General features: G+C 43.1%; 1 protein-coding gene across 1 annotated transcript in view; it reads left to right on the top strand.

Annotated features, from left to right (window-relative positions):
• LOC138249315 (transient receptor potential cation channel subfamily M member 2-like) overlaps positions 1-18,420 on the top strand; it is a 211,399-nt gene that overhangs the window by 146,137 nt on the left and 46,842 nt on the right. Inside the window, exons 19-20 of the mRNA XM_069203274.1 lie at positions 6,490-6,727; positions 10,757-10,875. Coding sequence (XP_069059375.1) covers positions 6,490-6,727; positions 10,757-10,875 — 357 coding nt within the window. The remainder of the gene's footprint in view (positions 1-6,489; positions 6,728-10,756; positions 10,876-18,420) is intronic.

Below are 18,420 nucleotides of genomic sequence, written 5' to 3'. Positions count from 1 at the left end.
TTAGCCTCTCTTTTCCTTTATTTTCTCTTTTTCTGCCTCTTTCACTCTTTTTGCCTTGTTTTTTGTCCTTTTTTGCCTCCTTTGGTAATCCCCACGCTCCCCTGTTGCTGCTGTACTTGCGGGGCTGCCCCCTCCCAGTGCTGTGTTTCCCGCCCTCCTACCTCCCAGCTGAGTGGCTCCTCCTACCTCCCTCCCCTTCTTAATGGTGGCGACTTCACTGACCTCTGGTCAGCGTTAGTATCGCTCCCCTTGTGCAACGCAACCTTTTGCTGCTGCTGCCCTTTTTCTTTTGAGCCTGCATGGCTTGATGTGTTTGAGGCCCTCCTCCACCTCCAAGCACTCGCCAGTGCCTCATCCCTGATGGCCAGTGGTGGTCTTCTGTCTTTCTGCTCCCTACTGTCTTTCTTGCACTTTTTCCCCATCTTTTTCTTTTATTTTCTCTTTTTGCCATTCTTTTCTTTTCTTCTTTTGTGCCTCTTTCACTCTTTTTTCCTTGTTTTGTGCCATTTTTTGCCTCCTTCGCCAAACCCCATACTGCACCGGCCGCTGCTACCCCTGTGGCCTGCCCTCCTCCCAACGCCCTGTCTCCTGCCCTGCTGCCTCTCAGCTAAGAGAACCCTCCCACCTTCCTCCCCTTCTTAATGGTGGCTGCTATACAGCCATGAGCAGCGGGCGTGCCACTGGTGCACCAAAGGCAGGCCCATCTGCACCCGTTAGGACCCGGAGCCTGCCCAGCACGACAGACCCTGGTTCCTGCACCATCCATCAGTATGAAGCAATCACCCTGCATGCCCTCAACTCTGGAGGCTCCAGCGCCTACCATCGTGCCTCGCCCAAGGACACTCTAAGCCCGTTCTCCTGCCGCAACTGCACCTTCACCTGCCCATGCACTGTAAACCCCCCTACGCTGGACCACCCATATACCACAGATGCATACTACTCAACACCTGCTTCCTCATCAAGCATGCAATAGAAGTTTGGGACCTCCTCGACTCCACCACTCCAACGTCGCCTTCTTAACTGATACCTGGATCACCAACTTCTCAGCACCGGACATCACCACAGCAATCCCCAGCAGATACAAAATCATACATCAAGACCGCGTCAACCGACCAGGAGGTGTAGCCATCGTACACAAAAACTCAATCTGCCTCACAACCAGCGTCGACGTCCAGACCCCTTTCACCGAACACCTGCACTTTCAGATCCAGACAAATCTGAACACCACCCTCCGTGGCACCCTCATCTACAGACCCCCTGCCCGCGCCTCATCAAAGCCCTGGCCGACTCCATCACTCCCCCATGCCCTCACTAAATTCTCCTCAGGGACCTAAAATTCTATCTCAACTGGACAGCCTAAAAACAGAAGTCACCATCCTCATCACCGCCACGCCTTTGAAACTGCCTCCCACACCACCTTGTGCACCAGACTACACAACACAGGCATCCGCAGCAAAGCCCTTGAGTGGATCCGCTTCTTCTTCACCAGCCGTAACCCAGAGAGTCATGCTCCCACCTTTCACCTCAAAGCCGACAGAAACTTGATGCAGAGTTTCCCAAGGCTCCATCCCTGAGCCCCACACTCTTCAACCTCTACATGATCCCGCTCGCCAAGATAATCAGACACCACAGGCTCAACATCATCTCATAAGCCAACGACACAAAGCTCATTCTCTCCCTCACCGACAATCCATCAACAGCCAAAGAGAACTTTCACAAATGAATCCAGGCAGCCGCCGAACGAATGAGAGACAGCTGCTTCAAGCTCAACTCAGACAAGATAGAGATCCTCATCCTGGGCCCTACCACTAATGCATGGGATGACTTCTGGTGGCCAAGTGCCCTCAGAACTGCCCCTTCTTCAGCCGCCCACGCTCGCAACCTCGGCATCATCCTCGACTTGTCACTATCCATGACCAGCCAGGTCAACACCACCTCATCCTCATGCTTCCATACTCTCTGCCTACTCTGTATTTGTATTTTGTATTTATAAAGCACGATTCCGGCCTAAGCATTGAAGCGCTAACAAAAGAGGAGAAGGCGCAAAGAACGTGGGAGAAGGAGATCAAGACAGGGAATTAACGTGGATATAAACAAGTTTTAACTAGCTTCCTGAAAGTTAGGAGGTTGTGTTCCTTCCTAATTGTCAGGGGAGAGAATTCCAGCACTTAGCTGAAGCTATCGTAAAGGCTTTGTCTCCCCATTTTACTTTGTTGGTGCAAAGAACCTGGATTCTAAAGGCTCCTGAAGATCGAAGGGGCCGCTTGGGTCTGTACCAACAGAGTTTAGAAACTAAATAATTAGAGGCAATTCCATGAACCGCTTTATGCATTAAGCATAGCGTTTTGAAGAAGATACGCTGGGCCACTGGCTGCCAGTGGAGTTGATTTAAACTGTCGCTGGCAGAGGCAGAGCGGGGGAGGTTCGGGATAGCTCTAGCAGCCATATTCTGGATCATTTGTAGCTTATTCTGAGACAGTTTGTCTATCTTTAGCAACAAAGGGTTGCCATAGTCCACTTTAGACATTACCAGTGCTAAGGTGACTGTCATTTTCCATTCCCTATGAAGATAGGGGAAGACTTTCTTTAACATTTTAAGGTCCAAAAGCATGTTTTCACCGTGTGATTGACATGAGATTTGAAAGAGAGGCGGTTGTCAAACATAATCCCTAAATTTTTAATAGCTTTAGAGGGAACCGGAAGAGTGCCACAATCGGTCGGCCACCACCGTGGGTTCCACCATTCACTACCAGGACCAAAACAAAGTATCTCAGTTTTGCCACCGTTTACTTTAAGCCAGTTCGTTTTCATCCAGTTTTTGACTGCCTGCATGCAATTATTAAACTATCCGCCACTTCCTCCCAGTTTTTATTGACTGGGATGATCAATTGGGTGTCATCAGCATAGGAAGAAGGTATGAAGCCAAATGATCGGATCAGATTGGCAAGCGGGCCACATATAAGTTGAACAGGGTGGGGCTGAGTGATGAGCCTTGGGGAACACCGCAGGGTAGTAGGTAGACGGGGAACTGAAATCTCCTGACTGTGGTCCATCTGTTAGTCAAAAAAGATTCTAGGAGCTTGAGAGCTTTATCTCTAATGCCTGCTTGATGCAGTCGGGTTAGCAACATTTGCGGAGAGATAGTGTTGAAGGCCGCGGACAGATTTAACAAAATCAAAATAGCTCCATGACCTTCGTCCACCATTCTCCGAATAGAATCCGAGGAAGTAATAAGGGCTGACTCAGTACTGTGAGCTTTCCTAAATCCATGTTAGGAGGCATCAAAGCCTTCAGATTCTGATAGAAATTTCACTAGTTCATAATTAATATGTTTTTCAAATATCTACTCTGGAAGATCTTTAAGTGGATACCCATTGATGCAAGAAGGACAGTCACTCATGCACTCATCAGCAGTACACTCGACTACGGCAATTCACTCTATGCCGTAATCAACAAGAAACTCCAAAATAGACTTCAGAGAATACAGAATGCAGCCAGACTGATTCTGGACATCCCCGCCTCAGCTACATCCCTGCCCACCTGAGAGACTTACATTGGCGCCCCATCAACAAACGCTTCACTTTCAAGCTCCTGGCACACGCATACAAGGCCCTTCACAATATTGGACCTGCCTACCTTAACCACCACCTCTCCTTCTACACACCCTCCAGGCAATGCCACTCTGCTCAACTGGCCCTCGCCATTATCCCCAGGATCTGGAAGAACACAGCTGGAGGAAGGTCCTTCTCCTACCTCGCCGCTGGACCTGGAACACGATGCTGCTGCACCTCAGGCAGTCCCACTTGCTGGCTCAGTTCAGGAAGGACCTCATGTCCTGGCTCTTCGACTGAACCGCATCCCCCAGCTAGCACATTGAGACCCCCCGGGTGATAAGTTGTGCTTTATACATGCTGATTGATTGATTGATTGATTACTTATCACCTCTTTCTTTACAACTGCAGGACATTTTGTATGACTTTTAGTACTTTTTAACAATACAGTACTGTCTTGAGGTGGTCCCTCAAGTGCTAGAAAGTACGAAACATCCTCAACTGTCTATGTATACAGTACTAGATGCCTGGTAATATCTAGGGATTGAAGGCTTCACTTCAAGCTAGTGCTTCTGACTCAAAAGGGACATTTAATAAGTACTTGAGGTAACACACCAATGCGAAATGCCAGACCTATTTGCTTTGCCAATATGATTACGTTTATGAAATGTAGTAATTTGTTTTTCTTTGACTAGGTGACCCTATTAAAGAATCTAAAATGTTCAGCAATATATTATTTGACATACAATGTGTCGTTGGTTCATAATGCAGTACCATCTCAAATTGTTTCCTTTATTGTGAGGTAATGTTCTCTAGGGATATTATAGATATATATATATATATATATGTATATTCACTGGAAAAAAAAAACAACTGTTACAGAAACGTTATAGTTAATATATAGAATTTTAAAAACACCTTAGAAATTTACTGAAAGAAACAAAGGTTACAGGTACACTATAGTTAGGTTCAGATTTTACACACATAAAACCATAGAAATTCATCAGTTGTAGTTATACTTATCTCAAGAAACTATAACTTGTGCCCTAAGGTAACTATAACTCGCACCCCCACCATGCACAATTTTCTCATCAATAATTTTAAGGGAAATGTTCCAGTGCTATTATCAATGATGTCATAGAAAGATGTCAATGACTGATAATTAGTAGTGCATGGTGCACGTGCTGTGCAGCGGGGTGTTGGCCACAGAGTCTAGTCTGAGGCCAGGCCCCGCAGCAAACCCAGGAAGGGGGCACACAACCCCCCTCCCTGGGTCGTTTTTGGCCCTGGGGACCCAATCCCTTGGGGCCCACCAATGATTTCATGGGGTAGAGTGCACGAAGCCCCCCCCAGGCTGATTTTGGCCCTGTGGAGCCTATCTCCCAGGCTACGACCATATTGTAAATTGAGAAGGGGCACGCAGCCCTCTTCCTGGGCCGATTTCCAGGGACCCCATCTCCTGGGCCTGGCCATATTGTTAAGGGGCACGCAGTCCCCCTCTACAGGCCAGAGGGGCATATGGCCCCCTTCCTGGGTCGATTTCAGCCCTGGGGACCCCAAACCCCTGGGGCCCAACCAATAAAGGGTGTATACACTGGAGCTCACCCAGGGCACCCACCATATTCTTGTTGGGGCCGCGGAGAGAGCCCCAAGGCCCCTGCAGCCCCAGTATTACTCGATCCCACTTGGACCAGCTTACAATGCTGCTCAGAAATAATCTTTTCATAGGTTTCCTTGCCCGCCTCAGTGTGGTCAGGGAAGCAGATGAAAAGTCTGCTACCAGCAGGTGGAAGCATCTTTCATGCTCCTGCCCGCTAGGAGTGGACTTAGGGCCTGAGTTAGATCCTGGCGGAAGGGAATACTCCATCACAAACATGACGGATATCCAGTTCGCCTTATTACAATCCCATGATAACCTCTGGAGATCGTAATAATGCAGATGGGATATCTGTCATGTTTGTGATGGAGTATTCCCTCTACCAAGAACAAAATCAGGCCCTTAGTATTTGTTCTTGCTGGATGGGACCTTTGAAATTGTTCCTGTCAAGCAAGAGCAGACACAGATTTCCCTCAGTGTGAGCAGGGAAACAGCTATGTCCCTGGGGTGGGCACCCTGGGACATAGCAGGAGCTGGCTGTGGGGAATTGGGTCCCCAAAGCCATTATTGACTTCAGGAGGAGGGTTGCTCAGCCCCTCACACTATTCAATGCATGGCAGGGCATTTTCTTCAGACTCAGCCAAGTCCTAGTCATAACATGGCTGCCACCTGTTCCTGGTTGAAGTGGTTGCAGCCAATCAGGTGTCATTTTGAGATCTGCAATATTTGCGGACCTTGCGCATCTCTAGATATACATAAATCTTTTTTCCTTGGCTTCAATTGACTGAACAGATTTACACCAAACCACAAAAAGAGATCTTTCTGGACCAAATGAGCCAAATCTTTTTGCCGAATTTGGTGTAATTCCATTCAGTGGTTTGGGCTGTAGTCGTGTATAAAATCTCTAATGAAAAGTGCATGGAGAAAATGAGTTCCCCCCCCTTTTTCTCTGCCCCTACTTGACGAACCACTCTGAAACTTTCAAGATGGCAGCTGAAGTGAGTGGCAAACTAGTTTTGAAAATTTCATGAAGATTCATAAAATGGCGCCAAAGTTATTAGCAGAACAAAAATACTAACTATAACTAACTATCTGTCACTGTTAGTAAGTAAATCTATCTATCTATCTGTCTATCTATCTAACTGTCTATCTATCTATCCATCTATTTGTATATACATATACACATAATAGCCCAGGTCTGATTCATGTGTTTTATGTAACCCTGTTTTCCGAGGAAGGGCTCATTATAATGTTCTTTGCTCAATATCTGCCAAGAAGCTACAAAATGTGAGGGGCAAGTGTGATAACATGTATTTGTTTGCTTTTTAAATATAACTGCAGGAAACATGCTTCGTCTTCAGGTAGATCGAAGAAACCACGCCCCCTCAGCTGCGTAGCACGCCTTGTCGGTTTCTTCACCGCCCCAGTGGTGGTCTTCTATTGGAATGTGGTCTCCTACATCGGCTTCCTCTGGCTCTTTTCCCACGTTCTCATGATTGACTTTCAGACCTTGCCGTCCTGGAGAGAATACCTGCTCTACGGCTGGATCTTCTCTGTCCTCTGTGAGGAACTGCGGCAGGTGAGGAACTCATGAGCCTTCACTTTCTGTCTTCCTGCTGGATGGGTCTGAATGACACATTTAAAGAACTTGCTCCTGTTACTTAAAGGAATCCTGATGAGAGGACATCAACTCAAAATACACCTGTAGGGCTAGAAGCATCATAGCAGGTCTTTATCAAAGTGAACCATCAACTAACTAAAAAGTAATCGCACCCATGCTCCAAGGTGCTACACCTTCTTAAATCTTTTTAAATTTGTTTTCTTGGTAGGTTTATCACTTTTTTCCAAACATCAGTACCAATACTCCTGTGCTAATAGCTGGATGAAAATGCACCCAATTTAAATAGATCACCATCTTTGAGAGTAATGTATCTCTGATTCTCAATGCACGCTCCACAGTCGACCTTCTCAGGAGATTGTGCAAGCCACCTTGCTTTATTTTTCATGTGGCTCCCTTCTTAGTTCAGAATCTCTTCGACTCTTCTGGATAGGGATTTGTTGTTGCTTCCCTCAAAGAGTCTTTTCTCCCTGGCTGGATCTTCTCCTTCGTTATCTTGCAGAAGGTGAAGTAAGCAGCTTCCCCTACACTTAATTTCTGTTCCTTGCTTCTAAACTACAGGCAATTCCACCTGGCAGCAACCCTGGTTCAGCTCTTCAGAGCACAAGTAGTTTGGTTTCTGTTTCTGGCTTTTTATAATACTGTATTTTAGAGACATTAGAGATATCAGCTGTTGGCCAGGGTGTTGTGGTTCTCAATAAAAAACACTGTCTTTCACCTCAATGCCTATTGCCTCCCTCCCTTTACTGATTCGACCCTCTACCTACAATCTGTTGACTCTATCTTTTCTAAAAAACACAGGACCAGCCTGATTTTGTTGATCTTATCTGCAAATGACAATTCTTTGTATTATATTATCAATAAATGACAACATTAAACTGCTGTATTCAGTGGATTACAATCCACTCAAATATTCCCATTTAAACTATGTACATTTATGTATAATTGAATCTCTCCATTCTGTCTGCATGCCGCCAGAACCTTAGAGACCAACAAGGAGGCCTCAGTTAGTAAAAATATACATTCATCACACGTTGTTGGGTAATTCATTTCCAGCAGGGAGGGAGAACATTATGTTAAATATGGTTTTCGACCATTGATTTTTGTTTTGATTTAATCTTGTATTTGAAACTTTCTCACTTTTGGGGGCACATTTATGAGACCCTTCTGCTGCTGTTGTGTCATTTTTAGTAACACAAATGTGGCCAGACTTTCCAATCATATCTACGAGACCACACAAAGCCAGTTTGCGTGGCTTTTCATGGCCTCATAGATATGGAGTAAGGCAAGGCAGAGCAAATCACTGTGTTGCATAACTCTGCCACAGGGAGACGTCTCATGGGTGTTGCAGTGGGGATTTTGATGGTGCTCCAGATTTAGAGCCTATAAACCTGGGGATGTGTCGAAACCCAGCGCTTCCCCAGGAAAGGTGCAGCAAGGCAAAATATCTTTATTTTTCCTTGTTTTTAATCTTTGCATGTCTGCTGCATTCTGTAAACACAGAAAGAAGGAGGAAAAAGTCTGCCAATCAATCAATCAATCACTGGATTTGTAAAGCGCTGCTTATCACCCCAGGGGCTAACCAGGCGCTCAGGGATGGTGCTGTGCGTAAGTGGCTACTCCTCAAAGAGCTATGTCTTGAGGTTTTTCCTGAAGATGAGGAGGGAGTGCGAGGTGCAAAAGGTGGGGGAAGGGTCATTCCAGGTAGGAGAAGGAACGTCCTCCGCTGCGGCTGTGTGGGACACTCGGGACATGCGCAAGGGCGAGAGTTGTTGAAAGAAGCTCTGTGGTTGGCTGGTGGAAGGAGAGTCTTTGATTGATTAGCCTGGGTTTGATGTTGTGGAGGAATTTGTATGCGATGGTGAGAGCCTTGAATTTGCACCTCTTGTGCACCAGCAGCCAGTGTAGACCTCTGAGGTGGGGGGGTGATGCAGGTGCTTCTGGGAAGATCTAGAACAAGTCTTGCTGTTGTGTTCTGGATGGTCTGGAGGCGGTGGAGGAGTACGATGTAGAGGGGTTTTCCATAGTCTAGTCTGCTGGTGATGATGGCTTTGATGACCATCTTTCTGGTTTCGATGGGTATCTTTTTGAAAATCGTCTGTAGCATGAGGAGGTTATTTAAGGTGAAGCAGGCCACTGCATTTATCTGCTGTTTGAAGGTGAGTTTGCTGTTGATTATGATGCCGAGTTTGTGGGCGTGGTCTGTCTGGGTTGTGGGTTGTCTGAGCATGGATGGGGATATCACGAGTCATCGCAAGGGGATGGGTTGCTTCTGAAGATGATCACCTCCATCTTGTCTGTATTCAGTTCCAAGCAGTTGGATCTCATCCATTCAGCAATACGTCTCATGGTGTTGCTGAAGTTTTCTCTGAGGGTGGCGTGGTCTTTGGTAAGAGAGAGTATTAGTTGAGTGTTATCGGCATATGAGATGATGTTGAGTCCATGGGAATGAACAATCTCGGTCAACAGTGTTACGTAGAGGTTTAAGAGGGTGGGGCTGATAGAGGATCCCTGAGGGATGCCGCATATGTTGCTCCTAGGTTCTGAAGTGAAGAGTGGGAAGGGGACTCTCTGGGTGAAGCCTGTGATGAAGGTGTGGATCCATTTGAGGGTGTTGCTTTGGATCCCGATGTGGTGGAGTCTGGAGGTGAGGGTGAAGTAGGAGATGGTGTTGAATGCTGCGGAGAGGTCTAGGAGGATCAGGGCTGCTTTATCCCCATGGTCAAGGAGGTACCTGATGTCATCCGTTGTGGTGGTAAGGGCGGTCTTGGTGCTGTGGTTGGAGCGGAAGAGTCCAGTAGGTTGTGTCTTTCCAAGTGTTCGGTGAGCTGCTTGTTGATGGCTTTTCCAGGACCTTGGCTGAGAAGGGGAGCACAGAAATGGTGTGATAATTATTTTAGCTCGCAGGGGTTGGCAGAAGTTTTCTTCAAGAGCAGTTAGACCTCTGCCTGTTTCCATGCTTCAGTGGAGGTGTTGAAGATGGGAGAGAGGATGCTAATGATTTCCTTCTGGCCCAGTTTGAAGATGTAATGTGAGCAAGGGTCATTGGGTGTGCCGGAGTGGGTTGGCATCATGAGGACGGCGGTTTTCTGGATGGGTAGTGGCTTCCAGTCCATGATGAGGTGGCCAGATGAAGTCCTCAGACAGGGTCAGTAGGGTTGGATCATGTTTTTGGTTGCTGTGGCAGGAGAACTCTTTGACGATCTTGAAGAGTTCCTTCGGGCGGTTGGTGCTTTTCTGGATGCGGCTGAGTAGGGTGACCTTTTTTGCTCCTCTAAGGCAGCAATGGTATTTGTTCAGATCATCTTTGAAGGTGGTGCGGTCTGTGACGTCTCTGGTGCGTCACCACACTGTTTCTAGCTTTTTGCATTCACACTTGTGAGTGCATAATTCGGGGGAGAACTACCTTGCAGGCCCCTTCCTGCACAAAACAATCCTGCCAACAGCACAGGCACCTATGCACCATGATGCAACATTGCCTTAGTTGGCAGGGGGAGAGGACAGCAATGCACTGTATCTCATAGATATGGTGCATGCATGTCCTTTCACTTTGACGCAGGGAAGCACAGCAAAGTGACTTGCTGCACTGCCCTGCCCCAAATCCTATATAAATTTGGGCATTGGTTTTAATATCCAGTGGTACCCTTTAAATAGAGTTCACCTCACCACTCCCTAATGCCATCATTACCTGTGGATGAGCACAGAGAATGATTTAAGATTTAAGCATTTGTTGTTGCTCCCCTCAAAGGGGGCCCTTTTCTGTCCCAAGGCCTTACTCCTGGTGGGAGTATATTAAATGCAGTAATCCCAGAAGAAATTTGTTATTTTGATAATCTCCTGGGTGAGTATCAAAAGCAAAAGGGCTGATTATGGTTTGGTTTAGAGTCTGCTAGAGTGGCTGTCCAGTAGGATCAGTGGGTCATGAGTAGGGGTTTGGATTCATACCTATCTGGCGCTTAGTCATTCTTCTTGTTTCTCTGTCTTCTGCAGTGCTTCTATGACCCCGAGGGCATGGGCTATAAGAAGAGGTCTCTCTTATATATCAGCAAGTTCTGGAATCAAGTGGATGCCCTGGGCCTTGTCCTCTTTGTTGCAGGGGTGGCCTGCAGGTTGGTAGAGAAGCTTTAAAAATTTTCGACAAAAAAAGTATTGTTAGAACAATTTACTGATTGAAGGTATTTGGTGGAACAAAGGTTTGTGCAAACATTTTTTAGAAAACTAAATGTAGACTGCTGCAATTGGAATAAAAGTAACATACTACTTTACTGTAAATTATGGGATAGTGGCTAGCACCAGGCCTAGGATATGAGCCTCGAATATTGTGGGGCTGGCATTAGGATTTAATTTTTTAGTGGCTAAGTGTTGTTGAGGGAGTTTACATTTTAGGCCTCTACGTCCATTTTATTCTATGAGAGGATGTTGCAGTACCTTGAGTGGCCATGTGTGGCACTGGACTTAATTCAGCTCCGAGCTAGAGTACATTTAATACTGTTGTAGGTACCTTTTGGTTGTAGTAAATAAATAAGGGCTTATTTTTGAAGGGGTATTGGCTTACTCTTTGTGTATAGATGAATATCTTTCCCTACACTCCTGCCTACCCCGTCCCTAACTACTCCTTTCTCCCTTCTGAACTCCTCCTGTTTATTCACAAATATTTCTGATTGTCCCACTCTCCCCCCTGTTTCTTCCACATTTATTTCTAAAACGCATACCTTTGTGTGTGCAGACTCCATAGTCTGTGCAGATATCTCCACATTGAAAATGATAGGACAGGTGGGGGCATGAACCTACACGTAGGCTGATATTTATGGGCAATTGGCATAGGGCAGTACTACAAGTCTTCTTTTTGCAGTGCCCTATGCCAATGTGAAAGGGCACAAATACACCACATTTATGAAATATAGTGCATTCTTGTCCTTTCCCCGCACGCTGGTGCACAATTTGCTGCCTAGTGCCAATACAGGCACCCTTGCACAGTGGTGAAAAGGGCATCTGTGTTGCATGTATGGTTGTTTTTGTGCAGGAAGGGGCACCTTCCTGCACAAAAACAAACATGAAAGGCTTTTTCCTCATTTTGTGTGCTGCAGAATGCAGCACACAATGAAAGAGAAAAAAACAAGAAGAAATACAAATATTTTTCCTCGTTACACCACGGGTTTTGGCGCAGCTTTGTGTGGCCTCATAGATATGGTTGAGAGGCTTGCCCAGCCAGAGCGTTAAAAAAAGTGACACTTCGGTGGTGCAAGCCTCTCATAAATATGCCTCGTAGTATGCAAATAGGATTTTGCAGTATATTTGTAGAACTATTATAGTACCACAAAACATACTACAAAGTACAGTTTGTGAATATAAATGCATTTTTAATGGACCCCCACATGCCTGCCTTAAAAATCATAGAAGTTGTCAAGAACCTGTGCAGAATGGCTCTTGTGCAGGGATCAACACAGAGAGCATTCCCCTACCTGAGTCTTCACACAGTATGCCATATATGTGACGAGGAAATCAACTCAATGCATGCATTACCCCATCACTTGAGTTTGCTGGTTGATGGTTCACTGAGGCATGCCTTGTCCCCTATTATTCAGTAGCCAATCAGTATGTTCTCAAAACTGAGATCAGCTCTCATTGCTTGATGATCAGTCAAGTAACAATCACTAAAACAGCAGCAAATCTACTTGGCTTTCTGTCAACAAATCAGAGCTGGTCTGTGCAGGTAAGCCGCTCTGATTGGCTGCTGGATAGTAACTCAGAATGGTGCTTGTTCCCGAATCACAGACTGTGTGCGATGGGCCAGACAAGCCAGAAGTTGAAACTGGTCGGCTCTGAGACATTGCTCATGACTGTTTCTGTCTGTATACTGACACACCTTTTGACATGAATACCAGTCTCATGGATTGGAAGAAACTGTTTATTTGGAAAATGTTGAATCATCAAATAAAAAGTACATGAACATACTATGATGCCTCAAGCCACATTTCCAGCTTTCAGGTGATTTCATCAGGTAAAACTATGGCGTGTCTGGCATTGTTCATGGGATGTTTCCCAGGAATCTTATGCAATGACAACCATGCTGCTGGTTCTTTCCCAGCCTGGAAAGTTACTCTGGCAAATCCCTGGAGCAAGGAAGTAAATGAGACACTCCCAGTTACAGAGAGAAAGTACTCACACAGAGTCATATTTCTTTAGGAGAATACAGATCTATTAAAAATTTGCTCCTCCACATGAATAACATACATATTTTGTTGTGATGTCCACGGCCTAATTAATGTAATTATGTGAATTCCTCCCAATTTTTAAGACTATGCAAATGATACCTGTGGCATACTACCAGAATATTGGCTCCTGGGTATCATGCTATACAATTTTGTAACAAGTATATCAACAACAGAAATATTGTGAGGGTTAATGTGTACAAGTGTAGGTTCACCACACGTTCACATGTATGTACCCTGTATGTTCACATGTATGTACCCTGATGATAAGAAACAACAGGAACTATCAATAATAAATAAGAAGCTGCATCATCAAATGGGATATTAAGGGAAATCGAAAATTACTGATCAAGAATCAAAAAGGGTACGTGCTTCTATTAAAGCGTTTAGTAAATGTGTGGGCAGTGCAAAATTTACAAACAGAAGCAGTTGCAACATAAAAGAACTCTACAAAAAACACTACAAGCATTGGAAAAAGAAGACAGGTATTGATATTAACATATGGTGGGAAATGGGAAATGACTTAATTGAATAAATAAATAGAGTTCAAAAGAATTCCAAGACTGTTAAGGATATGAATATATTAAGAATTTGCCTCTTAACTTAGAGATATATCACACTTTCTCATAAAAATTAATATCATACCATAAAAATAACCGCAAAGGAATTCACACATTCAAAAAATCATAACTAGAAAAATCTAAAAGATTTCTGAAGTATAGAAACATGATACTAAAATGCTTTACAACTGTCTGAAAGATAAGTTGTTCCTGTTGAATGTTAATTTTAACTAGAAAGAATATTGAACAGCAATGGTCACCATGTTTGCTCTCACATTTGTGAAATTATTTATGAGACTGTGGGAACAGGATATAGCTTGGTCTGAGAAAAATTAGGAGATGATGAACCATACAGTTTTATTGACCAGGTCTTGACGATTTATTTCTAATAAGAGAAAGAGAGAAAAATATTCATGAAAAGTCCACCAAACATTAAAGAACAAAGAATACAACTTGATACCACAATTGCGACAATAAGTAGAGGCCCAGATTTACTATTCTTTGATGCAAGGTAACAGTGCATCAAATTTGCTGTATGCCATTGCCACTAAGATATGCTGCATTGTTCTCTGACCAGCACTGGTACACTTTGCTAGGAGTCGGCAGCAATGTCATGACAGATGAATATTTTGAAGAACAAGCGAATTATATTTTGAATAAGACTGTACAGAAACTGTAATACAGGATGTTATTGTCAGAGCACGATCAAAGAAAAGCAGTGATATGTTTGTGAAAACAACACTAAAAAGAAAACATCATGACAAAACTTGGGTTCCGTTTTTACATTGATCATGAATTTGAATATCTCTCCCAAGAATATAAGATACTACACAAAATTGGGAAATATATTGTTTAGAGTGTTAGTTTATTTCAGTGAATGAAAACTATTTAGTTTTTATATAGTCAGTAAAATACATAAAAATACAGAAATCAAAAATATTTTTTCTGAGGTGCACTGTGCAAAGTTACAGGCTATTAATAAAACACAATTCGAATTAATAAACAGTATAAAATACAGTGTTCCAGTAGGAGGAGCTGAGTAGCACTGGATTGCCATTTAATACATTTCCCCACACAAAGGCTAAAATTGTTCAAGATCTTGCCACAAGAGGTTAAATGCTAGCAGCCAGACCCTGGCTGTTACTTAATTATAAGGCAACTGCTCATCCTTGAATCTAAAAAAGTGACATGGCTTAATGATCTCTGTGTCCAATCGTGGTTGGGGAGAATGATACGAGAGGCAAAAAAGATGATTTTTGTGCCAGATATTGCTCCTTTAATTCCAACCTCATCTCAGATTGTGAGAACGTCTGCAGGAGCCTAAATAGCAAGCGGTATAGGTTGTATTGGGAGGTGTTGTGAAAGGATCCAAATTTATCTGGGAAGGGTCCTGTCCCAAACGCAACCATAGGAAAAAGTTATTCTTTGAATATTTTTAACATCAGAAAATGCAATGAATAAATTGGTTTATGTAACAGTGACTGGAAAGCAAATATAAAAGAGGGAATATAAAATTTTATTGAGTTGAAGTGTTGCAAATGGGCCCCCCACTCATGAAGCCTGGCTCCCGCTTATTTGTATTTATTGTTTTTGATAGTTTTCATCTGAAGATCACTATGTTCATTTTTTCACAATTTACAGACATTTGATTTTTTTACAATATTTGTGCAGCGTATTTAGTAATTTTTCAAGGCCTACTCTTGTTAAATTCAGAGGACCACGTCGTCAAAATATTATAGCAAAGAGGTGCGCTGGGAGCTGATGCTTGGCGGATGAGAGGCTGCTGCATACAAGAATACACTCAGGTTGTAGATGAAAAGATTGAACAATAACGGCAGGAGCTCCCAGCCCTGTTTCAGCCGTTTCAGAGTGTAACTTTTAGGTTTAGGTGAAAGCATATTATTTGAGCCGAGTTTGACTTTTGACCAGGTGCCAATATACAGACGTTGTATGGCACATAAAAGATTGTCATGGATGTGTCTGCTTGCCAAGTTTTTCCAGAGTATGCTTTGGTTTACATGGTCAAAAGCTTTTGGAAAGTCAACCACTCAGGCATAGAGAAGTAATTTTTATGTTTTTTTTTATTAACATCAGTAGTACTACTGAATTTCCTGTAATGCTGAATATTGCTTTAAATTCTATTTAATTGAAAGGTATTATGTTTTCTTTGCAGGCCCAATGCTCAAAGGGCCCCATTTAGGGTTTGGCTGATGGATTAAGTACCATCACCATCACAGAGTACTTTACTCCCACCATAGCTTTGGTACTTCACCTGCCCAGCAAACATCTCATGCATTTACAGTAACGGTTCATGCATGGAAAGCGTGACAGATGGCTCCGTCAGAATGACGGAGCCATACATCAAACTTTTAACTTTTTTTTATCTTCAGTAACAAATCCCAAAGCAGGATTTTGCAAATGAAAAAGCTTTGACCCCTCAACATGGACTTTATTTTTATGGTCATTTTGCAGTTCTCACTGCCCCTTACCTCCAGGGTTTACAGTGATGGGCAATGTAAGCCTGCCATTTGTTCTGCCCACTCATAAACGGGCAGGCGGACAAAAGGCAAAACCTCTGATGGCCATTACTCTGTGGGCTATCCGAGGCGTATGCTGGTGGCAGAGACTGGGCAGTCTGGCTGTCAACATACTGAATGTCTGTCTGTTTGTAAGTGAATTTGGCAGACCTTCAGTTTGGCAAAGCGAGTACTCCGTCGCTGTTGTGCCAAAGTACCCTCTACACTAAATTCTAAATTGACCCCTGAGTCTACTAATATTGTATTCAACATCCAACAATGTTCTTAAATAGTAGCTGTTTGGGCTAGAATAGAAGCCTTTCTTATAAAGAGAGTACTGTCAGATCAAAGGCTTATCGGACAATTCGCTCTTTATCCTAATGTAACATTCAGAAAAGTAGCATATCTGTGGAATATTCCAATAAAAAAACAGACATCTGGAACCAAATATTATAGAAAAGGAAACAACAATGACTAACATCTAAAAAGAAGGGCTTATGGAAATGCACAGAAACTTGTAACATGATAAAAATAAAACAGACTTGGACCTTGTGATGGCAAGAAAAATATAATTCATTGATAGGATCATATGTGATACTGAAAATGTGGTGTACATTATGGAATGTACTTGCAATAAAGGATTTGTGAAAAGCACTACCACCAAAGTCAAACTAAGTGGGTAAACAGCCTTTACAATGACAGCCGAACCTCGCGCTGCAGTTACAACGTGGTCATTACATCGAATGTTTCTTTACCACACATTCCTTTACCACGCACGTCATTACTACCACATGCCTTAGGGAAAGCAGTGTTGGACTTTAAAGTCCAGTGCTTTCCCTACTGTTGTGCAGACTGGAGTTGGAATAGTAAATTATTCTGCTCCAAAGTCCAGCGTTTTCAATAAGGTTTGTCGACTTTGGAGTACTGGCATGCGGCCTATTGGCATGCGTTCTTCAGACATCCAACCACTAAGAGCACTCAAATACTTAAGATCAATAAGGAAGAAAGATTTTACTTACCCTACTCCAAAACATTTTTAGGAAATTGGCAATGGTGGTTCCAAAGATCTCACACGTTACAGCATTATGCACATCAAGAAAAGTCAAAGAGGAAGATATCGTAAATTCATATTCTGCAGATCAGAATCAAAATATATTTTGATGTTCGGAACAAAAGCCGTTTGGAAACAAAATGTGGTGCAGAGTTAGTTAAACATTTATAAAATAAGACATAATTGCACTCTTCAGAGTTACTTCATCATTTGATTGGAAATCACAGAATGAGCTTCCTGAACTCATGAGTAAAAAATAAAACAATTAATACGCCACTCTTTTGAATGCAATTATACCAGAGTTGGTTTTAAGCACCTTAAGGGATAACATGTTAAAGAAGTATGAAACATGTTTTGTGGAAAGATCAATTAAATGGGCACTAAGAGACTGAAATTATATTTTCACCAAAAAGAGATCTGATTTTTAAAACTGGTACGGTGACATAATGTAATGCTTCTAACATTGTAACAGTATTGTGATTGTGGCCACGACAATTTGTAACAGATTATGAGAAAACATTTGATAATATAATAGAACAATTAGAGAGTATCAGAAAAAATAGGATTGAAAAAGTGAAGTGCATTTGAAAAGAGGACAATAAAACTTCAAATATGACATACAAAAGAAGCCAACTCATGATACTGCACGATTTGCCTTTGGATCATATGTGGTAGCAATTATGCAGACTGAAAGGACATCTTTGAGCATCTCCATGAGTTATGGTTCTAGTTTTCTTTAGAAAGGATTAACACCCTGGGGCAGACTTTTTAAAAGGCCAACTATCTTCCTACTCTGTGGTCCAGTTCAAGGCAAATGTGCTGGCTCTGTGTTTAATGCACTAGCTTTTGTTACTTAATGAAGGAGCCTTGTCGGAGTGCCATCCCATCCTTCTCTTTTAAGAGAGAACACAGAACAAATATGTGTGTTTTTAGATGAAAACAAAGGTTACATTGACAACATAGGTGTTGCAATCAGATAAGGGCTAACGTTGAAACACTGAAAAAAACAGACATTTGTTAATCACAGTCTAGTAACTAAAAATAACTTGTGGCCCCATCATGCACTGTTTATGACCTCACATAGTTCATCCGTCATGACATGTTAAATGGCATAATTAATAACAAAATGGATGACATATCAAATGACATCATAGATTACCTTAAGAGCCACAAATATCTCAGGTATACTGGACACACAAACTTGTGCATATTCAAGACATTTGTGACGATGCACTGCGTTTCACTTTCAGCCAGATATGCCAAAGTGCTTTCAGGCAGAAGTGCCTTTTCAGGCATTAATTTCCAGGCCTACAGA

The sequence above is a fragment of the Pleurodeles waltl genome, chromosome 8, assembly GCF_031143425.1.
Source record: "Pleurodeles waltl isolate 20211129_DDA chromosome 8, aPleWal1.hap1.20221129, whole genome shotgun sequence".
Classification (NCBI taxonomy): domain Eukaryota; kingdom Metazoa; phylum Chordata; class Amphibia; order Caudata; family Salamandridae; genus Pleurodeles; species Pleurodeles waltl.
The sequence above is the reverse complement of the archived record's forward strand: the minus strand, read 5'-3'. Positions and strand labels throughout refer to the sequence as shown.